The 27730-nt window shown below is 39.1% G+C and overlaps 1 protein-coding gene and 1 long non-coding RNA gene across 6 annotated transcripts; one reads left to right on the forward strand and one right to left on the reverse strand.

Annotated features, from left to right (window-relative positions):
• Positions 1-2605: 2605 nt before the first annotated feature.
• On the reverse strand, positions 2606-27730 carry SIAH1 (siah E3 ubiquitin protein ligase 1). Of its 4 annotated transcripts, XM_059905869.1 has the most exons (4): positions 27466-27557; positions 7676-7803; positions 6920-7538; positions 2606-4569 (listed from the first exon to the last, which is right to left on the reverse strand). In XM_059905869.1, exons 3-4 carry the CDS (start codon positions 7008-7010, stop codon positions 3719-3721), a joined length of 942 nt encoding a protein of 313 aa, XP_059761852.1. In that variant the 5' UTR covers positions 7011-7538; positions 7676-7803; positions 27466-27557; the 3' UTR covers positions 2606-3718. The 4 variants fall into 4 exon arrangements, with proteins under 4 accessions (XP_059761852.1, XP_059761854.1, XP_059761855.1 ...); XM_059905871.1 differs by lacking the exon at positions 6920-7538; XM_059905872.1 differs by lacking the exons at positions 6920-7538; positions 7676-7803 and having other exon boundaries at positions 27466-27730.
• On the forward strand, positions 7581-14488 carry LOC132354173 (uncharacterized). 2 transcript variants are annotated; one of them, XR_009499199.1, is made up of 3 exons: positions 7581-7718; positions 10761-10864; positions 13155-14488. It is a non-coding gene; the product is annotated as an uncharacterized LOC132354173 (long non-coding RNA). The 2 variants fall into 2 exon arrangements; XR_009499198.1 differs by lacking the exon at positions 7581-7718 and adding an exon at positions 9765-9942.

Consider the following 27730-nt stretch of genomic DNA (forward strand, 5'->3'; position numbering starts at 1 on the left):
ATTCAAACCCAGTCAGTTAGAACCTACAGCCCACACTTTACATTTTAGGAGATGCTTGAATTTGGGGGATGATGCTGTTTTTAGGAAAATGTGAGTTTCTTTTGGTAAATGACTCAACTAGCTTAAGATCGTACGCAGTAAGCCAGCAAATCATCCTTTATGTTCGGAACATGTGCAACAGGTAGGTGGGGAGGGGAATGACTAAGGTTCTAGCAGTGCATTCAATCTATAGATTTTCAAAACGTTCTGTGTGTACCTTTCTTATTTAACTTACATAAATGACTACAGTACTAGTTGGTAGGTCATACACTCAATTCACCCTATGTGTTCTAATCTTACTCTAGTCTAATGCACCAGTCACAGACTGGCCTGGACCCCAGGTATGTTTAAGTTTGATCCAGTGTTTTGTTTTTTAATTTGGGTTACTTACCAATTTTTCCACTCAGGAACCTGAGTGAAATAAAATTCCATTAGTAGAATCATTGCAGATGTTCCTGGATATAGAGCTCTTGAGCTTGGCGGGGGGCAGGGAACATGACTAAGATTTTTTGGTGACCCAAAAACATCTATAGCCATTTGCTTCACTTAAGTTTAAAGTTTGTAAAATTGTGAGCCTTTTAAATTAAAAAGTTATACATATTATAATAAAAATCACTCAAAGCAAAAGAAAACATTCGCCAACAATCGTTAGCATATTAAACTGGTCCATGATTCAGTTCAACAGGATGAATTCAACTTTAAGAATGTAAAAGAACAAAGAGTATCACCTACCCCTACCCTATATAATCCCCTGAAAGAAAACACCAAGACACCAGAAGGGGTGGGGGCATCAATAGGGAAAAGTAGAATATTGATTATAAATATAGATGATTTAAGAACAAGAGTTAGATCTCATAAATCAAATCTCAAATGGACCAAGAAATAAATACAGCTCTAGATCACATTATCCCTATAGGCCAAAAATATGAAGACAAATAAGAAGAAGTATAGTTAACAAATATTAAAATATCAACCTTATTACCTATCAAACACACAAAATTTACTCTCTTAGGCATAAACTGGCAAAACATGACGTTACAATGAAAGGCAAAATCCTTCGCACTGCTACCGTAAGTTTCCACTGAAACCTCTCCAGAAAGCAATGAAAAAAGTATCAAGACCTTTAAAGAAAATAAAAAAGAACCCAAAGAATATAACCAGAAAACAGAGAAATGTTCACAGGCTATTTATAATCAGCCAAAAAAACTTACCTGGAAAAACTGGGCAAAGCAAATATCCAACACTGTGGACCTGGCTAAAACTACAGTCAATCGTCACAAAAGTTACCCCAAATGGTGTTTTTCCAAGATTATTAAATGCTTAGATGATCACATTATGTGTAGGGGCGCGAGGGAGTTACATAGTTACACAATCCCGAATTATATGATTTCAAAATAAATGTGTGTAAACACATGTAAATACACATAAAGAACTAGAAAAACGAAAATGTTTGTAGTCGTCTCTGAATGGATAAGACTACAGACTCTACTGCGTGTGCCAAAGTCTATATATTGAACACATATATCAAAGAAATGTTTTATAATCAAAGAAACATTTTAAAATATTTTAAATACAAATGATATACCTCCACAAAAATATTCAGTATACTAAATGAGGAGGAAAAACTGCTTTTCTAAACACACATACTAATAGGAGGAATAGACCTAGATATACATTGGTGGTTGACCTGTTTCCTTTCGCCACACAAATGGCTACACAAGCACAAGTTATAACCAATTCAAAAAATAAGGCTTACGTAGGAAAGAAGCTACACAACCTTCTTCTTTCCTGAAAATGGTTAACAGAAGTAAATTTTGTTATCCAGAACTGGTGGGGGGGGGGGGGGGGGGTAAGGGGAAGTCCAAATTATTTTTAACTGACTTCCTATGTTTAGGGTACCCATAAAAACCACACAAAATAAAATGATCTCTGGCCAATCAGAAGGCAATTTCAGAATCTTGCTAGGTGCTTCAGGCTAACTCACATCAGTTAACTATATGGTGCTAGTTACAGGTATACTAAAAGCAGCTAACATGCTGGGTTAGCTTATTATGTACAGAGCACTGTCCTAGGTAACTTGTATCCATCCCATTTAACCCTTGGATGTAGCTACCATAATTAACCTCATTTCAGTTTTCACTAGTAAACTGGAACCCAAGATCACACAGCTGATTAGTGAGTTACAGCTAGCATAGGCATGTAGTCCCTGAAGTCTGGCTGCAGAAGCCAGGCTCTTAACCACGAGGCTATAAAATACTAACTCATTTTTTTGTTGTTAAAAAGGGGGGAAAAGTGATCAGCATTTTAACTAATTGGCCTCCTAACAGAGTTGTGAGAATCAAAATCTAAGCAAGAGGAAGGAAAAAACAAGATTCTGTGTAGGCCAAACAGAGACCATATACCCATTCTTTTACTGTACTTTAGAACAGATCTCTATCTACCAAAATTCAAAGTACATAGTATATTGCTTTTGGCTATAAAATACAGAATTTAACAGGAAAATAACTTCGGATTTTAATCAAACTTGGAGCTAAAGCAGACACATAAGAGTTTTTAATTTGCCAGATATTCTTTTAATGAGAATTATAAAAGACCAAAAACATTTTTTTTGCAAACTGCCTCTTTTTTTTAAACAAATGACTTGCTTTTAATTACAAATACTGTGTGAGACGATGCCTTCTTTTGCAAAACCAATAAATACAAGAACAAATTTTAAACATATGTGATTTGTCCAAGATATTTGGGGGGAGGGGGAGAGCCTGATTTTTTTTTCCCAGTATTAAAAAAAAAAAAAAAAATCAGTACTCCCTAACCTTACAAAGAATAAGTTTGAAGGTATGACTCAACTGGAGAAAAGAGAGAGAGAGAGAGAGAGATCACTTTATAGCTGCTTTAAATAGCTTCTGATAATTCTTCCGATGTTACCTTTCCTTTCTGAAACTCGTATCTTCACAAAATAGTTGAATTTAAAATATTTCTAATGAACTGATTAATGGGGGAAAAAGAAAATATGTATTGAACACATATGTATAAATTTTACCATAAACAATTATGCATATCAAAAAGACACTAACTTTAAAAAGGTACAAAAAAAAAAGTGAGGAAAAACCTGAATTACAGAAAAGAAAGTCAAATTTATTTGATGAAAAACTAGAATTAATAAAAATTAGCAAATACACACAAAAAAATATACACACACAGCAGCACTATGTATTGACTCACATAGGGGAAAAGCAGTGGTCCAAGACCACTCAACATGGCTTGTCAGTTAAAGGGAAAAAAACCCAAACACACACACACTCACGCACGCACACGCACACAAAAAAAACAAAACAAAAAACAAGAACCCAATATTTTTTAACAGTACACTCAATCTACAACAAACACAAAGTCAGAATTATTTTACAATGCTTCCTTTCTTAATACAAAAGATGCCCATCTTGGGTGTATATATATATATATTTTTTTCAGTGGTTTACTGTTGACTTATTTTTAAATATATTAGTGTTACTACATGCAACTGTTTCCTGTATTTAACAGCCTTTCCTTTTATTTACCTTCATGTGTCTAGCTTCCACCTACCAAAAGCTTCTGGTTGGTAGGCAGACAGGTGCCTTATTCTCTGTGAAATTGAATGCAACGGTTTTAAACACTGGCCAGAAAATGTTTGATTGCCATTTCAACACATGGAAATAGTTACATTGATGCCTAAATTGCCATTTTCTGCAAAAAGCTGTGCAATGCTGGTGTCAAAGACTAGGCAGTCACTATTCATAATGGCTGTTGCAATTCCCTCATGAATAGATCGAGGAGTGGCTTCCCAAGTCAATCGCCGCCTATGTCCATTTAGCTCAAGTCGATAAGCAAAATTTTCAGCTTGCTTCCGTGTTCCTATCAGCTGTACAATTGCAAAGAATTGCTGGTGACCATCGTATTTTTCCTGTTTCTCCAAGACTAACATGAAGTGAAAGCCAAAACAGGACTGCATCATCACCCAGTCAACAGCACCAGGAAGATTAATGTCTGTAGCAAGGAAAACTATATCCTCTCCCTGTAGGGTTGTAATAGACTTATGCTGATGCATCAGATGCGGCATTACAGCATCCAAAGAGCCTTGCCATTTACAGGAAGCACCAGGGCACGGACAGGAATAAGGCCTAAACTCACAGAGCTCTTCGTGGTCTGCTTTTTCTGTGTGTGGCAGAGTTATTTCACATCCAGAAGAGGCATATTTACAAGGGAAAAGTACTGAATTGGCCACCTTCTCCATAGCCAAGTTGCGAATGGATCCCAACGGGCCCCGGCAAGTTGGACAACATGTGAGCTTTGGGCGACAGTTGCTACAAACAAGATGGCCACTCTGACACTGAAGAATGGGTGGTAACACATAGTCAAAGCAGACCGGACACTCAAAAAGACTCGCCAAGTCATTGTTGGACGCAGTTGTGCCAGTCAGGGCAGGTACCCTCTGGGATGGTGTACACTTTGAGGTTCCAGTAGGTAATGCTGTTGCAGTCTGACGGCTCATTTCTGTAATAAAAAACATAAATAAAAATAAAAGGAGGCAGGAGAAAAATAATTACAACTATAACTTGTTTTATATAAATAATGTTTACATGCCAGAAATACTTAAGTTTCATGCAAAATTTACTGTAAGCAAAAGAATAAAGGAAAACAGGGTTTAAAAAAACATAAATTACACGAAATATGTGCATTGTACACTGGATAAAATCTCTTTTCAAAATGTTCCAGAGCACATTTAGAATTCCTTTTCTCTAAAAAATGTTAAAAAAAAATCATCCTTGGATGGACTGTATGTAATAAATGCTAAAATAGAAACTGGACCATAAACAACTAAGGAACACTGTACAAGTAGTTTAAGTTCAATGCAATCAGTTTTGACTGGATCTCCTCCCTCTCTGTGTTCAACTGCCCTACTCATTCTATTTCCTTCTCATTCTTAAGTCAGCTGTTGATAGCTCCAGTGAGTTATACGTGATCCAAAGGATCACCAGGGCACTATGATTAACTCCTCCTAATGGTGAACAGTTATCTGCTCTAGAGGTGTATTGGGGGAAGGGAAGGGGTTACAAGGGGAAGGGTCTACTGCCATTCCATCATCCGTCTCCATGGAATGTTAACACCAGCTAGGTATTAACCTTGTTTCCTACTGATCTGTGCCTCCTTCAAAAGTGAGGAAGTATGGAGGAGAAATGGAGGGCCATCCTCAAATAAAAGATTTGAGTCTGGTATTCAAAGAAAGTAAACCATTCTATTCTACTTCCATTCTACAATATAAATCAGGTATAATTTGCAAAGCAGAAAGAGAGCCAGGAAAAGATAAATAAAGAATAAAGATAAAAAGCATCAGAGAGACTCACACAACATTGGGGGTGAGGGATAGAGCCAACAGGTAAAGAGCTCGTTGTACCCTAGAGTTCACCAGTGTTGCTGAGGCATTCATCAGTACAGTGATAAACATTATTTAAGAAATAAATGCCATCTGGAAGAAATGATCAACAATATTAACTAACTTGTTAAGCTAAATGAAAGATAAAACAAGCCACCTTTTCCCAGGAATCTATCTTTGCTAGGATACAGTGGGCCGCTTTCTTGGGGGTGACAAAAAAATCAGTCTACTGATGTCCTAAGAGTATACTCCCAATAACCATAAGCCATATTTCTACAAAATTAAAATTTAACTCCTCAAATTTAATGTTTTCTCAATTGTACTTGTTATTGTTGGAAAGAATTTAACTTTGAAAAAATGCTGTTATCAATGTGACCACATAAATGCAATCTGGCTTCTATTACTCATAGATTGCTCAAGGATAGACACCTTAAATGGGGGCTGAGAGTGAAAGAAAAACAAAAAAACCCCAAAACAAATAGATCAATTCCCCTGTCACTAAAGGTATATTCTACAGTACAAGGGGAAACAAAAGTACCACAGAATTCTATCATAATGTGGCTCATCACATGGATTTAGGACAACAGGAATCAACTCTCATCACTGAAGCCCTCTATAACCCCGGGATTCCAGCCCAACAAAAGCACTGTAAAGGAACTCTGCCGTAACCCAGTTTCCCCTGAGGAGATTCTCTGTGCACATGATGATCCACGCACTTTGTTTTAGGTCACTAGTAAAACAATGGGCTTATTAGCTTTGCCAGACTATCCTGTACGTGTGCTGTATGTTTATTTCATGGTCCATTTTATGCTGCTCATTTCAGAGAGCAACATAATAACTGGCAAGTGGTTCCCTGGGCACAAAATAATCTAAGCCACCAATGCCTTTCAAATCACTAAACCAAAACAGCTAGTCACACATCGAGAGGCAGCAAACTCAGTTTGTATTCAATATAACGTAACTATTAAGCAAGAAAAGTATTACTGTTTTAATTTCTTGACCAAGCAAAATAGTTATACATTTATCATCAATAGTTCAGGCTCATGTTACAATGTACATTATTTTTCCAACATTGTAGAAAGCACAATTTAAATTCCTATTCAAAGTGTGAAAACAAGCAAAATGTGGCTTCTATTTCTTGTGAATGGAAGTATTACAGGATAGCAGCTGCTAAAGCCTCCCAAAGCTCGGAAGGTGGAACCCAGCTCCATCTTCAAACAGAGAAAGAGCCCTAACCCACACACAGCCCTGCAGTAGGAGCCAAGGACTCAAGTGTCTGGACAACTCTGCAGGAGTCATGACATAACCTGAAGTTTGATTTAAATTGAGAAAAGTACTACAGCTGATCAAAAGAAACATCACTGCCAGCTCAATTATGGTGCGGCCATTCCCTGATCCACTTCGATTCCACTGGCTCACACAACTTTCCCATTTCACAGTTTAAGCAACCCAGTCTCTTAATGGCAGTACCTTTTCTCTTCTTTGTCCCAGATGCTGGTAAACAAGTGAGCAAGACGCCCCTCCAGGAGTACAGAAAAGGTAAGGGAGGCTTCCCCGTCATGAGAAGCCAGGCAGCTCATAGCCTTTCCCCCAGAAGCAAAGACGACTTGCAACAGAGGGCCGTCCTGGACACCTCTTGTTCCTAAACATGTCCCGGGTCAAGATTTCAAGAAGGGAAGGCACGTGCCCTGCTCCATACACTGCGTTCACTCCTCAGAAGCACTGGCTACAGAGGCGGAGAACTGAAGCACCCATCCTGTCCCAAGAGGAGCCGACCACACCTCCCCATGAGCTCAAATTCGCCTGCGTCTCCAAAAATGGGAGCCATTGCCGAGCTGTCCTCTGCTGGGCCCTAAACCTTCGTCTGTCTGTCTCGGAAGTCTCTCTTCCCCAAATTCATCGGCTAGGCTCCAGCCAGCTCGGTGAAGGACAGGACTGTAGGGTGCGTGGAGGCGACCGGACGAGGAACTGCGCTCTCGGTGCCAGCTCGAGCTACCACTGCAGGGTCCGGCCCGCAGCTGGGAGAGCCCGCTCCAACGCAGAGCGTCAGACGGCCGCAGGAACGCGGTGCTCAGGGCGGCGGCTGCCTCTGTGGGCGAAGGGCGGGGCGGCGCACGGGGGCGGGGATTAAGGCTCCACCCCACTCAGCCTAGGGCGGCTCTACAGCACGCAGCGCGCGACTCCCACCAGCCACCCAGCCGGGCTAAACCCGAGATCCCCGCGAACCTGGAGACACTGCGCACGCCACAGCATTTCCACCAGCTTACAGGTAGGTCGAAACACTCCGCTTCTGTAGGCCCAAACAGTCAGATATCGGCAATTTCGGCTGGTTTCGGCTGGTTTCAACCGAAGATCTGCACAGAATATACGGGAATCCGTGGCCAGACAAGCACTCTTCTCTGCACTACACTCTCCCGGTTAACCGTGAGAACGCTAGGTTTTTATACAGTAAAAACATTCTCCCTACTTCGTTCAATAACTATTTATCGGGCGTCAACTACCTTATTTCCTCAATTGTAACTCACTTCCCCATTTTTACCGCACCTTGTTTTAAACTCCCCCTTTCTCCCTTCTAGAAGACTTCGCAGTGAGAGTAGTAAACACACATAACCATATTAAACTCCTGCTTCAACCTCCAAATTGAGATTTTATTCTCTTCCCACTCTAGGAAAGCCATCTTAAACGGCCTCATTAAACAGAGTAGCTTGTTTTGTTTTTAAACAAGCATTACCCTTGCCCCAATAAAGTCCAGGGCCTCAGATTTGCATTGCGTCAGCTCAGGCATTCAGAGGTTTAACCTGTCATTACATCATGCTTAGGGCAGCCTTTAAAGGCAGCAAGAGCTGGTAGTGGGGAGTGAACCCTATGCTGCAAATTGTAGATTGCCCATTTTCAGCATAAAATCTTAACTCTAATCACTTACCCACCCTATCAATAGTGTGTTCAGTCACCTCAACCTCATTTTGATATTAGGAAATCTTTAGGAATAGAAATATAATTGAAAATACAGTCTCTTCACTAACAAATATAAATTACTATTACCTAGGTTTTTATTTTCTAATACATATTCATTCTATTCAACAGATAAGTCTCAGGTTTCTAGAGCAGGAGACTTCAAATGTTTTAGGCAGGAAAAACTCTTTCCAAACAGAATTAAGAGAGTCTAAATGTGTAAAACAAATAAAAGGGATGACAGATTTCTCAAGCCAAAGAAAAATTTTCTCCCAAACTTCCAAAGGACCTGTACAGATCCTTACTATCTGAAAACCATTAATCTATGGACAAACCTCACAATAAGTGAGTCAGGACAGTAAAAATGGAAGTGTTCTGGAGCCATCTACACTTGGATTCAAACCCAGTCTTCACCCGCTCAGCTGTAAAACTGGGACAATATTTCCAGCCTTGCATGGCTTTTGTCTGGATTAAGGGAGATGGGTAAGTTATATATATCATAGGTGGTACATATTCCAAAATATGTAAGTACTCACACAATTCCAAAAGTTAACTTGTTTTGCCTGAGGTCATCAATTAGTTAGAGACCTAGAACTTGTGGGTTCCAGATATATACTCTGAAAGATGCCTTTAGCTTGTAAGGTTATCAAAAATGTATACCAAAGATCAACTGCCATTTAACTAATTTTTAGCACAATATAGTAGAATTTCTCCACTAGGTAAAACATTTATTTAAACTGGTTTTACGAGGGAAAATTTCACAAAAACTACATTACACTAAGACAAGCCCATAGAATCCAAAGTTAGCAAAAATCCAAAATTTACCAAGAGTGCACTATTACCTACCTACATAAAGCCTACATCTCAGGCCCCGTTTGGTATAAAGTTTAAACAGATTTTAATTTAGATGAAAACATTTTAGAATCAGCCTTTAATGTTGCCTTAGTAATTTCAGAGCATTTAACCATTGCTTTGCCACATTCACAAACTTATGATAGAAGTAAAGTCTTAAACTTTTATTCTCAATTTCATGGGGGAACCTTTGTTTCCTATTATAAATTATAAATGACTGATGAAGAATTTCTCTGATTAAAATGAATATACAACAATGTTGTGCTTTTTATTTTCTTGCAGTTTACTAATGCTACTGCGGCCTGCTAATAATGGCCCCCCTCAAAGATGGCCACATCCTAATAGTCTGTCCACCTCAGACGAAATTAAAACTAAGGCAAGTCTCCTTAAAAATTCAACAGCTTAAAATGCCAAAAGTTAAAAATCAAACTTTGTTATAAAACCATAATGCCAAGAAAAAAAGTAAAGCAATCTATTTTTAGTTTCCAGAACTGCACCAAAGTAATGGGAATTTAAAAAAATTATACAAAGTATTTTCCTAAAAGCTCTATTTTCCTGAAGATAATTCAGAAGATGTTGTAGCCACAGAATCAGAGTTATGTGTCCAGTAAGAGTGATGATCTGAAGTGGGGAAAGCCCAGGACAAAAGACCTGATAGAAGACCTGGAAAACCAGAAGTCTGAACAAAGGTGATGACAGTAAACGGAGAGGAAAATGCAAACCATAACTTAAAAGTGTAAAGCAAAGTACATTTGCTTTTTAATGCCTAACACTGTATTTTGAGGCTTCTACACCTGGTAAAAAAACAACATATCCTTAACCAGAGCCCATCAGGCACTATGCTAGATACCAAACTGTAATAATGGATGAAATGCAAAGTAGAAGTGAGATGCCTGTGACACACCTAAGAGACGGAACTCTCATACTCTGCTGGTGGGAATGCAAAACAGTATCACCATATCCTGTCATTGCAGAAAGTCCTATTGGAAAGCATGATTCTACATCCTAATTTTATTTTACTAGCTATTATCCTTATTATTTTTATTTCACATTGAATCTACATTAACATCAAGAATGAAAGTATTAACATCTCCCAAAACAAGGCAGGTCATTTAACGTGCTAATAGTGAAACTTTCCCTTTCCCACCTGCCAGGATAAAGACTGTACTAAACTTCAAAACTTTTGTCAAAACAATCATTTAAACCTAACTGCAACCATTCTGATTTCATTTCTCACAACTATATCATAAGACAAATACCCATCTTTTTCTTCCCCTTGAATCCTTAATTATGATTCATTTTTTGGTATGGCCATAGTACCTCAAAAAAGTTTTCAGAAAGGGCATGTAAGCAATTAAGTCTCAGTCTTAACAATCTGAAGCTCTTGCACAAGCTTAGAATTCTAGTTCACACCCTTTACCCCTAGAACTACATAAATTCTGCTGTCTTCTGACATGTAACTGTAGATGAAAAATCTAATGTCATTTTTATTCTCATTCATTTGCAGGTAACCTTTTCTACTCTGACAGGTGGCTTCCAAGACTCTTATCTTTGGAAGAGATTTTCATCAAAACATCTAGATATATGCCATCAGCACTTGCCAAACACCAGGTGAGTCTTTTCAAGCCCAAGACTCAAGTCTTTTACCTTTGTGGACCTTTCTTCTAATTGTTCTTTGACTCTTACCATTACTCAGTTCTTCTCTTCCCGTAATTCTGATACTGACCTCTCCTGGATCTATCTTCAAGTCACTTATATATATTTTTTCTCATAATTCCAATCTTTGTTTTGCACTGCATTCCAAGAGAACTCATTAAGTTCTAATTCATAAATTTGGTTTTGCTAAAGTTACCTATCTCTTGATATGCTAAAGCATTTAATTATGTAGATACCCTCAATCTCCAACAAGGGAACAGAGAGTTTGATGGCAGGAACGGCTACGTCCCCTTCCTTTCCCTGAAGTTGGAATGGCCACATAAATTCATAGTGCATTGCTCTTGTACTTCCTTAACCTCTCTATTAAAGTTTTCATGTCCCTCATTGGAGCTTCACTGTTGGTTGGTTTCATTCTTACTGCTATAACCTAAATGGTTCCAGGGTCAGCAAGTTAAATACTGAGGCAGAGGAGGGACTTTCCTCCATTCTCACTAAAACAGCTGCCCCAAATATTTATTAATAAGCATACTTATGTACCAGGTATTGTCCTCAATGAGCTTCCAGGTTAAGCATTTACCCCCTGCATTATAGACAGGAAAATAGATTTCAAAATAAAATAAATATTTCAGATCACAGAACTAGTTTAAGGAAAAAAAAAAAAGGAAGTTGGAGCTATCTGATCGAAGAGGACTTAGAAGGGGTGACAAATGGCATCCTAGGCAAACAGACATTATGAAAAATTTTAGACTTGGAAAAGGTCTTAACCAACTCTCTCATTTTCAGAAGAGAAAAATGATACAGAGAAGTTAACTTGCTAGATGTCGTATAAAGTAGGTCAATGTTCTAATCTGGGCAATATGTTATAATTTCCTAGATCCTTTCAAAGCAGATACGCTTTGGATATTTTCTAATTCAACTTGAAAAATTAACCTTTTCTGAATTTAAGTTTAATAAGATTCAACTGTCTTGCTTTCCCTCCCAACACAAGAGAGATCCCAATGTAGCCAGGAGAGATTTTAAAAAAAAAAGATGGGAGATAAAACCTGAAAACCTGAACAAATAAGAGTTACCTTAAGTCAGCTCCTTAGAGGGGCCTTTCCTGATCACTTTATTTCTAGGCCAGATCACCCTTCTTACTGTCTTCATATTATCTCTTGCCATATGAAATTCTCTTGCTAAATAACTTACTTATTGTCTATCTTTTGCCCGTCTCTCTCTCCACAATACCAGCTTTTCACTGATAACAGCAATTCTCAAACTTTTTTGGTACCAGGAACCCTTTACACCAATAACTGGCAAACTACAGCTACAGACCACTTGCCTGTTTTTGTAAGTAGTTTTACTGGAACATAGTTAAGCCCATTCATTTACATATTATCCGTGACTGCTTTCAAGGGTGGAGTTGAAAAGTTGACCCTATGACTCCTAAAGCCCTTTTAAACCTATCCGGCCATTTAAGAAAAAATTTGTCTTTACTGCTTTAAAGTTTTAAAAAATTATTGAGGACCCCAAAAGAGCATTTTTTCAATGTGGTTTATATGTATTAATATTTACAATATTAGAAATTCAAGCCAAGAACTTTAAAAATATTTATGTTAAAATTACCATCACATTTTTTACATAACAAGTAAAAATCTATTACATGTTAAATGTTTATGAAAAAATAACTATCTCCCATAATAGGGAGAAGAATGTTTATGTTTTACATTTTCTGCAAATCTTTTTAATATCTGATGCAATAAAAAATACTGTTGGATATTTAATATCTGCTTCTGCAATTAATCTGTGAAGATACCACATGTCATGTAGCCTCTGGGAACCTCACTTTACTCTCATGTCTCATTATTGTGAAAAAAAGTTTTGACCCTCAAAGGGTCTTGAGAACTCCCAGGATCCCTGAACCACTAACTTTTGGTTCAAGAGCTCTGTACTACAATATAAGCTTCATCAGAATAAACCTTGTTTATTTTGCTCACGCTTCTATCTCCAGCACCTAGGACAGTACCCAGCCCAGACCAGGTACTCAGATATTTCTGGAAGGAATGAATAAATCAAGTACAACAGTATGAAAGATTCCAAATAAAAGAAATAGCATGTATACAACCAGAACTCACTCATCCCTGATGACCCCTAAGGTAGAATATATCTGTTACTTGATATTAAAGAGAGTGAATTCACAACTAAGATTTAAAATTCACTTTAAATAACACTATTTTACAACACACTATGCTTATCTTTGACAAAGGAGCAAAAGGCAACACAATGAAGAAAAGAGAGTCTTCAACAAATGGTGCTGGAACAGCTGAGTATCCACATGCAAAAAAAAAGGAATCTAGACACAAATCTTACACGTTTCACAAAAATTAACTCAAATGGATCACAGATCTAAACGTAAAACACAAAACTATAAAACTCCTAGAAGATAACAACACAGGAGAAGATCTAGATGACCTTGGGTTTGGCAATGACTTCTCAGAAACACCAAAGGCATGAACCAGGAAAGAATCAATTGATAAGCTGGACTTGATTAAAAGTAAAAATGTCTGCTCTGCAACAGTCAGGAGAATGCGAAGACAAACCACAGATGGGGAGAAAATGTTTGCAAAAGGCATATCTGATAAAGGACTATATTATCCAAAATATAGCACAGAACTCTTAAAACTCAACAAGAAAACGAACATGCCAATTAAAAAACAGGCAAAAGACCTTAACAGACACCTCACCTCATCAGATATACAAATGACAAAGGAGCATATGAAAAGGTGCTCCACATCATTTGTCATCAGTGGAATGCAAATTAAAATAAAAATAAGGTATCACCACACACCTTTTAGAACGGCAAAATCCAGAACACTGACAACACCAAACGCTGGTGGACATGTGGAGCAATGGGAACTCTCATTCATTGCTGGTGGGAATGCAAAATGGTACAGCCACTTGGAAGGCAGTTTGACAGTTTATTCAAAACTAAACGTATTCTTACCATAAGATCCAGAAATCATGCTCCCCGGTATTTACCCAAAGGAGGTGAAAACTTATGTCCACACAAAAACCTGCACATAGATGATTACAGCAGCTTTATTCATAATTCCCAAGACATGGCAGCAACTAAGATGTCTTCCTATAGTGAACAGGTAAACTGTGATACATTCATACAATGGAATATAATACAGAAATTTTAAAAAATGAGCTATCAAGCCACAAAAACATATGAAGAAAACTTAAATACATACTGCTAAGTGAAAGAAGCCAGTCTGAAAAGGCTACATACTGTATGATTCCAACTATATGACATTCTGGAAAAGGCAAAGCTATGGAGGCAGTAAAAAGATCAGTATTTGCCAGAGACTGGGCAGGGAGGGGATGAATAGGTGGATCACAAAGGATTTTTAGGGCAGTGAAACTATCCTGTACGCTACAGTTGTGAGTACATATCATTATACATTTGTCAGAACTCATATAATATATAGCACTAAGAGAGAACCATTAATGTAAACCATGGACTTTGGGTGATAATAATGGGGCAGGGTGAATACAAGAAATCTCTGTATCTTCTGTTCACTTCTGCTGTGAATCTAAAACTGCTCTAAAAAATAAAGTCTGTTTTAAAAAGTAATAACAACACTATGTGGTGAAGTAAATCATTTTATCACCATAAACACAGTCTAAAAAATTGAATATATTTTCATACCAATTCTCTAAGTTTTCAAAACATGTTTGTGACATCACAGTTCCATAAACCCATTCATTCCTAGGTAGTAGTTTCATTTTTTAGTAATGCACCACTGGTAACCTACCTTAAGAATATACCTATGCATATACCTATATTAATTATTTTGATATTGGGCAAAACTACAATGTCCTGGGTCTCAAGTTGCTCATTTGTGAAACAATAAAACTAACAACAAGATTTTTGGACTTTAACTAAGATCAAGTATGTGGGAACATTTGGTATATTATTAACAACACACTCAGTGACGTTTACAGAGCCATACTAGGAACCCTGCAAGGAATCACTAAATTAAAAAGATCCAGATTATATGGGATTTTACTGAAAACTGTTGTTTCAATGTACTGTGTTCATTTTCGTAACCTCAACTTGGGACTGTGTCTGAAACATGATAAAGATAACAGATTGCTATGAAAGAAGCTTCAAACTGAGCATCTACCAACCTGTAAGGCCTCATGTCAGCAGCTTCATATACAGTCTTTATTTAAGACTCATAAAGAAGGGTGTATCTCCATTTTGCAGATGAGGAAATTGAAGATCAGAAAAATTAAGAAGTAATAAGAACAGAGCCAGACTGCTTCCTTCCTGAATCTTATTTTCTTTCAAATAACTCTAAAAAAAAGTATGTATAATCTTCTCACTCTGGCACAGAATATTCAACTTAGCATCCAACTAATCTTCAATGTTTATAAAAATTGACCAAAAAAAAAAAGTTCCCTAAATTCTTTAAATTAAAACTGTAGTCATAGCAAGTAGTTGCTTTTTGAAATTTTTTGTTTCAAAGTGGTATAATCTAACAGTCACTAAACCATTAGACATTAAATCAAAGCAAAGAATCAAGAAGAGAGGTAAGAGCAGAGAAATAAAAGAAGCAGGGGACTTCCCTGGCAGTCCAGTGGTTAAGACTCCACGCTTCCACTGCACGGGGTGCGGGTTCAATCCCTGGTTGGGGAACTAAGATCCCACATGCCACATGGCGCGGCCAAAAAAAAAAAAAAAAAAGAGTAAAAGAAGCAGGAAGAGGGTCAAAAATAGGCTCTCAACTTTTTTATGTCCTACCACATATCACTAAATAGAATTTTTGGGAATTCACTTGAAATTCACTTGAAACCATGTCGGTCATGATTACAACACAGTCACTACTGCAATATAACCAAGGCTCACAGTTTCTAGATAAAAGCAGCCAAATACTATTCACTTAGTTACATGTCCAAGTTTGAAAACAACTGTTCACTACCCTGATTATGTTTTATATTCTCTCAGGATGTAAAATTGTCACACATGCCAGTAGATCTTTGCTCTTTTGCTCCATCTTGATGTTAAGCTATGCTTTTTAAATCTTCCTCATAAAATATCTTGTACCCAGTTCTGCACTGTAACATTCATCTTCCCATTCTTCCTGACAAATAATGGTAAGTAAATACACACATACATACAGAGAACAAAAATTTAAAGCATATCTAAATTGGTAGTAACCTATGAAGAGTTGGTGATACTAAGCTAAACAGAAAAGAACACATTGCTTGAGACGAAGAAATTAAAGAAATGAGGTAAAAAGTCACACCAGAGAATGTTAATATCAATACACTGATATTGATAGATCTTTACTACTACTGCAGAAAAATAATGGAATTTATAGGGGGAAATGCCATATTAAAAAATTCATGGAGCCTTATTCAAATGAAATTATATTCCTTTGAAAGAGTTATAATCTGTGTCTTCATAAGCATCACATCTGAAATTCTAACCAAATCATTTTAGTTATTTCAAATAAGGATATAACACACAAATTAACTTAGACTCTAATTTTCCTCAAACTAAGATTCTGTTCTCAGGGTGGGTGCCACATTTCTCTACAAAAATTTTTGTTTTATTTTCCCGTGTTTAATAATCTAAAAAACAGCATTAGCACGTTCTGAATCATCTGAATCCACCTGTTAGCCATGTAACTGAATGTTCCTATTTACATTTATGGTCACACTAGCTCCAAGTTGGTACTACAGTACTCTAATTATGGGAGGCTAAAGAGAAATACAGAGGGGGACCTAATATATAAATGATGCATTTGTGTGAAGTGAAGCCCAAATGACATCATGGTTTTCACTGAAGCACTTACACATTGGTAAGAAAATGCATCATGTGGTGACCACAACATATGGGATAATTTTGGTGTGCTCAACTCAAAAAGAACTTACAGCATAATAGAAAATTCCATAACTCATGTTGTTTCAAGACTTCAATTTAGCAGGCAGTATTCAATACTTTCATAAATTAGTGTAATTTGAATTTTACTGGTTTTGTAGTTTTGTTTGTATTTAATTTGTAAGTTTTGAGCTGTCACCAACATCTGACAGAGATGATCAGATCACTGGCTCCTGCCTGGTATTGTTTCCTGCTCTTCTCCCCAAAGTCTTGAATTTGGGAGTTGTCCATGGCCCACTTTTCTTCACTTTGGTGATCTCATTCACTCTTGTATTTTTAAAATTCCACTGATACTGCCATGGACTTCAACATTTTTATATCCAGTCCAGATTAAAAAACAAAAACCCTCCAGATGTGTCTTAAACCCCAGATGTGTACACCCTCCTAGACATTCCTACAGGGGGGGTGACCAAAACTGAACTCCTTATCTTCTCCCAGACTACTCAACCAATAGCCTTCCCCTCACTTGATGGAAACTCCATCCTTCCAGATTCTCGGTCCAAAAGCCTTCAAGCCTTCATGTCATCCTTGATTCTTCTCTACACATCTTGTATCTAAAACCACCAGGAAATCTTACTGTACCTCCTTGAAAAATATATCCAGAATCCAACCACTCCTCACTACCTCTACTACTATTATATAGTCTAAGCCTCATTATCTCTCAACTGGATTACTGCAATATCCTTCTAACCAGTCTCCCTGCTTCCATCCTTGTTTCCCACCCCACCCGCCGATTCCAAGCACAGCAATCAAAAAAATCCATTAAAATCTCCCATGTGCAGGTAATAGATAAATCCTACAACAGCTTATAAGGCCCTACACAATATGACGATGTGTCCCATTACTTTTTGACTTTATCTCCTACCTCTTTCTCCCTCACTCACTGTACTAGCCTCCTTGTTCCATAAGGCTAGGTTGCTCCTTTGGGCCTCTGCCTTAAAATACTTTTCTCCTGGATATCCACATGACTAACTCTTTCACCTTCTTCTAATCTTTGCTTGTATATTACCTTCTCAATGAGGCCCACACTGTTCCCTCTATTTAAAACAGTGCCCAGCACTGTGCCCACTGACCCCTCCTCCTAATCCTTGCCCATTCTACCTCTCTTCCTCTTCCCTTCCCCTCCTCCATTTCTACTCTGTTGTTGTCGTCAATAAAATGTATGACCTTCTATCAGGCTATACAATTTACTTATTATGTTTGTTGTTGTAGCCCCCCGCCTCACCACCTGGAAAATGGGAACCTGTCTGGTTCAATGATGTGTCCCAAACATTTAAAACAGTGCCTGACACACAGTACAGGTTCAAGAAATATTTGATAGATGAATAAATAAATTAGAAGGCAAAAAGAGCTTTGGACTTTTGAGCACTAATATCCAAAGCTAGATGCAACAGAGCAATACTTTTTAAAATCCACAAAGAAAATGATTAATTAACATTCTAGAAATTCTGTGCCCAACCAAATCATCCTAAAAGTGTTGAGGGCAGAATAACGATGCAAGGTTTCAAAACATTATTTACATCCCCTAGATCCTGGAGAGGAGTAGGGGCAGGGAGTTTTTCTTTAAAAAATAAGCCTAGTGAAATATTTGATTTTTAATTATTGTGCATGTAAAACTCTTCAGACTAAAAGAAAAAGAAATTCAAAAACTTGATATGAGAACTGCCACAAACTGCATGCGTTACTTAAAAATTATAAATTTGTTTTCAAAGATTTGATTCCAAGTATTACATAAGATGTGCAGAAACAGACTTTCCTACACTGTTGGAAATGTCCACTGTGAAGGCTTCTAATAAGATTTGGCAGTTTGTTTCAAAATATAAAGTTTGTATACTCTTTGACCCAGTAGTTTCTCTTCCAAGAGTCTATCCAACGATTTACACATTGGCAAAGGTGTATACATATGGATGCCTACAGCAATCCTGTTTGTAAGAGCAAATAAACTGAAAACAGCCCTAGCTTAAGAAAGTGATTAAATTATGGTCCATACAACAGAACACAATGCTGCCTTTTTTTTCTTTTAAAAAAGATACTCATACCTACTAACATATAAGAAGCAAACTGTTTAAACAGGTGGAGAAAAAAAACAAACCCACAGGATATATTACAATCCCATTTATGTTAAAAGAGAAAAAAAGAATTAAGTAAATATGGACATTGACATAGCTGTCTATTTTTATATATGTACTCATGTGTGTACATACCACATAATGGGACAGAAAAGAAACTAGAAGGGCATCTGAATTGCAGAATGTGGTTTAAAGACTTAAGGTAAGGGTTTAGAGAAGGGAAAAAGGAGGTCAAGTTTAGAACCAGAAATCACAGAGAAGAGATGGGACCACTTAAGTACGAGTACACAAAATATCAAGAACAGAAGGGTATAGACTCTAAGCACAAACTTCATCGTGTGGAATTATGCAGTTCAAACATGTATAGTTACGTACAAGTGGTAATCATTAATGGGAAAATATCTACAAGGATTTAAGTCAGATCAAAGAAACGGACTTTAAAATGTCTATGGCTGTCTCAAAAAAATGTGGAACACACATAGACTAGAAACTACACCAAAATGTCTACAATGGTTACTTTTCAATTATCACATTATGAACGATCATGAGGAAAGTGGGGGCTGCATTTCTGTATGCATTTCTCAAATGTTCCATAAAACATATTTATATTACTTTGGTGATTAATAATTAAATTTTAGTGCATATTTTGTGTCTCCACACTTTGCTGCTAACGAATTGCTAGTGACTTCATACACAAATTTAAACACTGAGAGATCAAGAGTTGATTTTGCCTACTGCATTTTTTTTTCTTAGTTTTTTTCTTAAAATGCCTCAAATAGATGAATACTTATAGGGAAAAAATTATTTAAAAAACAGCTTATTCACATTTTTTAAAACCCACATATTTCAAATATGGATACATATATTTTAGTTTATACTTATAAAAAATACCTAAATTTAGCATTTTAAAAGTTAATTCTAAGACAAAATTTATCTGCTCACCTCTCCAAGCAAAATCAAAAGAACACAGTCTACAGAAATTATCTCAAAACTATCTGTATTAACAAGATATCCGAAGCGGTCCCTAACAAAGCTAAATCAGGGACTCTGACAAAACAAAAACAAACAAAAAAACCACAACTCAACTTTAGCTGAGTTCAAAGGAGCTAAAAGGTAAAACACAAAGGGGGAAAAAAGCAAGTTTTTAACAATTAGATTACTTCATTTAAACCAAAAATTGAAGTAAAAAATTTAGTGTACAGTACACTTAATTTCACTGTATCAACCATTACTACCTAAGCCTGTCAACATGACAATAATAACAAGTACAGCATAATACTTCCTATAAAATTCAAGACTGGCATTAAATTTTTCTAATTTTCTAAGAGACTATTTCTCACTGGCAATACCTGCTTTATAAATATAGATTAGTTCTCCAAAGATTTTTCCTCCACTTCTCTTTCTAGTTCCATGTGCTCCCAACCCCCTACTATTCAAAATAAACAAAAACAAAAGCCACAAGTAAGTTCACCATGACTGGGCAACCTCAAACCTAATAAAAGATCTTTGCCAATATCATTTTAGTCACTGTGGCTCAAACCGAGAGAATAAATTGACCCCCAAATGGACTGTATTGTCTATTGATGTATCATTCAGCCTAGAGTTCCTGAAGATTTACACACACACACACACACCCCAAAAATCAAAATAAAAGTAACAGGATACATGGGAGCTGGTCATGATAGTGTGAAAATGCATCAAGCTGTATCCTTAATATTTGAGCACTTTTTTCTATATGTAGCTAACCTACACTTCATCAAAAAAGTTTACATTGGGGGGAAAAAAAGTAATACTATTGCTCTAGGTATTCTAGAATCTCCTGAGAACAATAAGTGTCAGGTGTCATAGCTGGTAACACATCCAGAACCTCTTCTCTCCTCCCCTCTGCTCAGTTTCTCAATATATCTCTCTCTACTATGTCTTTAACCCACCATAGTACAGTAATCACTAACTATAAATACTCAACCGATGGCTTCACCCATACCTCGTTCAGAAAATACAACAGAAGCCATCAAATGCTGACTTACCACTTCCTTTCCTCCCCTTAGAATGGAAGAAGTGACCTAGGCCCTTGGGCAGTGTCCTGTCACCTTCTCAGACTTCACACTCCTATTATCCCTTTCTCACATCAATCTCTCCCTCTTTTTCTACTGGACCATTCCCTAACACCCGAACACGCTCTACTATCTCCCATCCGGCTTCTGTGATATTCCTTCTACCTCACTGGATCATTCTGGATGTCTCATAGGTATCTTAAATCCAACATATCAGAACTTTGAGTTTATTTGCTATCCTTCCATTGTTTGAGTTTTATTGCTATCTGTACCACCACCCCCCGCCCCCTCTAGTTTTTCCATTCTTGGTAAATAGCACCATGATCCACACAGTTGCTCAAGCCAGAAACAACCTAATTTCTTCCTTCCCTCACCTCTCATATCTAATCCATCAACAAGCCCTGTTAATTCTGTCCCCAAATACATCTCAAATCCATCCACTTCTCTTCATCTTCACGGCCACCACCTTGATCCAGGTTATACTCAACTACAGTACTTCCTGATCAAAGAAATGGCCTTCTAACCAAACATTCTCCAAACAGCTAAAGCAATCTTAGAAGTTAAAAGCAGATTATGTTACTACTTTAATTAAAACCTTTTGATGGCTTCTCAGTACACTTAAATTCACATTCCTTACTATGACTCTGCAGGATCTGATCCTTGCCTATCTCTCCCCCTCATCCATTTGCTCCAGAAACACTCTCTTCTCTCAGTTCCTGGAACAGTCCATGTTCATTCCTGCCTCAGGGCCTTTACCTCTGCTGCTCCTTCAACCTGAGATGTTCTCCTTTCTCTCCTTCAAAGGACTAGCTCCTTATCCTTTTAAGGTAGCTTGAATATCACCACTTCTCACAGCAAGTCTCCCTCCCACCATTACTCTTTACTCCTTTATAGTACATATCACAATTTGTAATTCTTTTTTCCCTTACTAGAATATAAGTGATAATAGAGAAATTAAATAACTAATTTTTTAAATTATTTAAGCACTTTCTCTGTGTTAAGTAATGTGCTTTTAAATGCAAGTGTCCCTGCTTTTAGGCAGTGTCCCTGCTCTTATTGAGCTTAAAGTCATAAACACACTAGTAAGTGATAGAGGCAAGAGACACATCCAGATCTGGCTCTTAACCACTCAGGTACACTGCTACTCTAGCTTTAGGACACAGAGCAAGGAGCAGCAATATGCTTAACAGCTGTTCACATGCTAGTGGAAACTAAGACTTGGAAAGGTTAAGTCATGTGCCCAAAGTAGCACAGACATTTGAGAGATCAAGTACAATCATGAGCAAAGGCACAGAGGTGTTGAAGTATGGTGAATGTTCAAGAAACAAAAAGAATCCAGTTTAACCAGATATGGCCAAGAAGAAATGCTGGAGGATAAGGCTAGAAGAGCATAATTGAACACTGCGAAGGTATCAGTTATTCAATAAATATTTACTGAGCACCAACTACACACCAGCAACAGTGCTAAACTCTAGACCAACAAGGGTGATAAAGGCAAAGTCCTCATAGAGACTGCAGTCTATATCTGGGGAAGCAAAGTAGTAGAGAAAAATTATAGTTCAGGGGGATATGGTTGTAGTAGGGCGAAGCAGAAAGTGCTATGGGAACACGGAAAGATGACATCCAATTCAAGGTGGGGGATCCAGGAAGAGTGCCTCAGCTAAGTGATGTCTAGGCTGAGATTACAGAGCTTAGTTGGAAGACAAAATATGGTACACACAGGCACTTGCAAGTACACAGTTGAAAATGACAGGAAAGTAACAAAAGCCAGCTCCAGAAGGGTCTGTGTACTTACTATCTATGTCAAGGAACTTGGGACTTTAAACTGAAGGCCTTAAGTCACCTATGTTAGAAAGCTCCCTTAAATGGCAGTGGGAAAAACTGAAGGGAGGAGGCAGAGACCAAAAGCAGATAGACACTTAGAAAGTAAAAGAGAAGGACTGAATGTACATGTGCAAATAAGTGAGAGACAGAAGCAACACCAGATTTGAGATAACCAGACAGCAGAAAAATCAGGGCTCTATGACTCACTGGATACAGAGGATGAGAGCCTTGGATGGTTGGAAACAAAGGTTTTAGTTTTAGACACATAAATTTGAAGTACCTTGGTACGTGAAAGTGGAAAATGACGTGCAGGGAAAGGCAGAGCCAAAAGAATGAGAAGACAAACCACAGACTGGGAGAAAATGTTTGCAAAAGACATATCTGATAAAGGACTATTATCCAAAATACAGCACAGAACTCTTAAAACTCAACAAGAAAGCGAACATGCCAATTAAAAAATGAGCAAAAGACCTTAACAGACACCTCGCCTCATCAGATATACAGATGGCAAAAGAGCATATGAAAAGGTGCTCCACATCATTTGTCATCAGGGAAATACAAATTAAAACAAAAATAAGGTACCACCACACACCTTCTAGAATGGCAAAATCCAGAACACTGACAACACCAAACGCTGGTGGGCATGTGGAGCAACGGGAACTCTCATTCATTGCTGGTGGGAATGCAAAATGGTACAGCCACTTGAAAGGCAGTTTGGCAGTTTATTACAAAATTAAATATATTCTTTCCATAAGATCCAGCAATCATACTCCTCGGTATTTACCCAAAGGAGCTGAAAACTTATGTCCACACAAAAACCTGCACACAGATGTTTACAGCAGCTTTATTCATAACTGCCAAAACGTGGCAGCAACTAAGATGTCCTCTGGTAGGTGAGTAGATAAACAAATTGGTACACCCCGACAATGGAATAATACTAAGCGCTAAAAAGAACTGAGCTATCAAGCTATGAAAGGACATGGAGGAAACTTAAATGCATATGACTAGCTGAAAGCAGCCAGTGTGAAAAGGGTACATACTGTATGATTCCAATTACATAACACTCTGGAAAGGACAAAACTATGGAGACAGTAAAAAGATTAGTGCTTGCCAGAAGTTAGGAAAGAGGGAGGGATGAACAGGTAGACCACAGAGGATTTTTAGGGCAGTGAAAACTATTCTGTGTGATACTATAATGGTAGGGACATATCATTATACATTTGTCAAAATTCACAATACACAACACCAAGAGTGCACCATAATGTAAACCATAACCTACGGGTGAGAATGTGTCAGTGTAGATACATCAATTGTAACAAATGTATCACTCTGATGGAAGATGTTGATAATGGAGGAGGTTATGCAGGAGTGGGGCAGAGTATATGGGAAATCTCTGAACCTTCTGTTCAATTTTGCTGTGAACCTAAAACTCCTCTAAAAAATAGTCATAAAAAAAAAAAAAGATCTGCGAGCAAGAGAATACATGGATCTAAGTTTCACAGCAAAGAAATCTGAGTGTCATAAGAATACAGAAGTAGTAGGTCAGGAAACAAGTCTGTACTGAGTGTTAGGCACTGAGGATATAGGAATAAAAAACCACAATCCCTGCCCTTTTGCAGCAGAAACTCTAGTAACTATAGCCATGGAAAACCAAATGATTCAAAATGCATTAGAAAAATCTCTATTTAAAAGAAACCACTGGACTTCCCTGCTGGCACAATGGTTAAGAATCTGCATGCTAATGCAGTGGACAAAGGTTCAAGCCCTGGTCCAGGAAGATCCCATATGCTGCGGATCAACTAAGCCCGTGGGTCACAACTACTGAGCCTGCGCTCTAGAGCCCGCTAGCCACAACTACTGAGCCCGCATGCCACAACTACTGAAGCCCGCACGCCTAGAGCCCGTGCTCCGCAACAAGAGAAGCCCCCGCTCGCCGCAACTAGAGAAAGCCTGCGCACAGCAATGAAGACTCAAAGCAGCCATAAATAAAGACTTGACCTTTAAAAAATAAATTAAAAAAATAAAAGAAATAAAAGAAACCATTAAGGATGCTTTTTAGAGAGGAAAAATTTATACCCAGTTGCTGTTTTTTTTGGGGGGGGCGGGGAGGAAGGGTAGGAAGTCTGAGGTTTTCACATATTGATTTTGTTTGTAATGAGGTCTAGACCAAAAATAACCAAAATTTAAACATTTTTATAAGGTGTGTATGGACATTCCATAATTATAACTGAAAGTGTGTAACAGATCTCTTCAGCCAAGAAAAACCTTCAATCTCTAGAAATCAAGTAAATCAACTGCTTTAAAATACAGTTTTAAGTGGCTGCTTTGCAAAGTTACTAAACTTACTTTGTTACCGTCCTTATGTAAGACCTGTTTTCAAAACACTGTATAAGCTGAAAATAAAATCCTATTCTTCATATTATGTCATTGTTGCCATAGCTAGATATTTCCTTTGTAACTCCAATTAATTGTAGCCTAATATTCTTTTTAATTACAGATATTAAAGAATATTGCTCTACAACCATTTTGTAAGAATTTCCCAAAGCTTAGAGGGAGAACACATTACACTAAATTGAATTAAATTTCTGAATTTGTAGTTTGTGTAATACTTATCCTGAAAAGTTCCATATCTATCAATTATACTTCAGCTTAAAATATTATTAAATGTTACTAAATTATGCTGGAAAGGTGTCAAGAGGGGTCATGTAAAGCAATTCTATAATATATCTAAAGAAAATATTTTGGCAAAGCCAACCTTAGGGTTGCAACTAATTATTCCAGATCACAAAAATCTGTATCTTTAATTTCCAGAACAAAAAATTACATAATTCATATACTCCTCTTTAGGTCAAAATCTACTTGTCACGAAGTTCTCCTAACAGCTAACCAAAATCCTCTCCTCCCCAATTTGAGCCAATATCTGCCTGATAAAATTACCAGACCATTACATTTATCACCATACTACACTCTGCTCTTCAGTAATGTCCAAAATAGATGGTGACACCACAGACACCTAACACTCAAAGAGACTCACTGTTTCACTCTTCCAAGTTAGTTAAGTCCTCAAAAGCAAACTGACCCATGAATTTCATTTTTTAAATTCCAGACCACACAAGACCTACCCAAATGTCTTACTATAAAAATTTCCCAATGCCATCATCTCCAAATGCCTGGACATTTACCACCCAAACCTCTTGTTCTCATGTTTAAGAACTAACAAAATGCACTAAAAGAAAAACCCAAGCACTAATGATTTATAATGTAATTTCACATATTCTGGCCTATGCAGTTCCAACATATCCAACATGCCAAGATAATCTCACAAATTTAGTGATTAAACAACAGCCTTAGCAGTAAACATTTACTGAGCACTTAACCATGGGCCTGCCACTGCTCTAAGCCCTAAGCCCTTCGCCTACTATCATCTCATCAATTCTCCCAACAGTCCTACCAGGTAGGTACTGTCATTACCCCCTATTTTGCAGATAAGGAAAATGAGGCACAGAGGTTAAGCATCTTGCCCAAGGTCACAAACCGGTGGGGCAGGGCTGGAACCAAAGCAGGCAGTCTGACTTCAGAGTCGTGCTCCCAACGTTCAACTGGTGCAAAGAGTTAAAAATTTACCCTTGACAGCCCCTTATCAAGAAATGGTAAATGTTCAACTGCTAGAAACCGTCAGTCCGATCACTGTCCTATATCCGTGCTCATGGCTTCTACGACTTTGACAAATCAGCTACACCATCTGATTTTCCAAACACACAAATTGGACTTCTCTAGATGTCAGAGCAAACAAATTCTGAATCTTTCCAGGCCCAGGAAAAGAAAAACCTACGCAACGCTGTGGCCCAGATTATCCACATTCCTAAATTATAAATCTGGGAGAGTCGAGAAAGGCCCCCAAACTACTCGACAAATGAAGCCTAGGAAAAGCAACGTTTACAATAAAAAGCTGGAGCTTCCCTGGCAAGCCGTTCACGCGATCTCCTCTCTAACGACATAAACAAGGGAGGAGGCTGCATTCTTCCCACCGCACAATGAAGGCTCGGGCCGGAGCGGGAGGAAGAACGCAGCATAGTCGGGGACGGCCGCTCCCGGGGTCGGGGGCAGGCAGGGGAGGCCAAGGACGGCCGAGTCGCCCGGTCCTGCCCCCGGGCCGGTGCGGGGAGGGGCCGGAGGGAAGGGCTGGCCACTGCCCGCACTCAGCTGACCTCCGCCATGTTGGCCGCACACCCCGGGACCCTTCACAACAAAGACCGGCACCCGGGCGCAGGGCGCGCCGGGCGCCTCACCCGGGCGGGCCCGCCTCCCGGGAGCGCGGGGGCCGGGCCGGGCGGCGAGGAGGCCCTACCCCGCCCTCGCCCGGCCGCTCGGGGCAGACCCCCGACGCGGGCCTGCGGGGCCCGGGGCGCCGGGGGCGGGGGCGAGCCGGCTCGCGGCGCGGGGAAGGGCCGGGCAGGGGAGGGGAGGGGCGGGGGGCGGCGCTCGGCCCGGCGGCCGGGCAGCCGGGCTCCGGCCGAGACAAAGGCGCCCGGCGCCGGGGGCTGCCCGCGCCCCCGCCCGGGCGGCGTGACCCGGTCCGGCCGCCCTTCCCGCCCGCCGCCATTACCGGGCTTGGGAGTTCTCCTCCCGCAGAGCCCCTCGCGGCCAGCTCCTCCCTCCAGGCCGGGCCCCACTTACCTGTGGGCGGAGAGCGCGCCTCGGACCCCGGTCCTGGCTCAAACGCGCTCCGTCGCCGCCGCCAACCCCCGCCACCGCGGGCAGCGCCACCGCCTCTTCCCCGTGCCGACACCGACGGGACACCCTGGGCCGCCGCCGCCGCTCGAGAGCGCGCCCCGCAACGGCCGCCCCGGTTCCCCCCTGGCCGCCGCTGCCGTTTCGCGCGTCCTCGAGCCCGCCGCGCGCTCCCGCTAAATACCACACACTGCGGCGGCCGCCATGAGGA

The sequence above is a fragment of the Balaenoptera ricei genome, chromosome 19 (assembly GCF_028023285.1).
Source record: "Balaenoptera ricei isolate mBalRic1 chromosome 19, mBalRic1.hap2, whole genome shotgun sequence".
Classification (NCBI taxonomy): domain Eukaryota; kingdom Metazoa; phylum Chordata; class Mammalia; order Artiodactyla; family Balaenopteridae; genus Balaenoptera; species Balaenoptera ricei.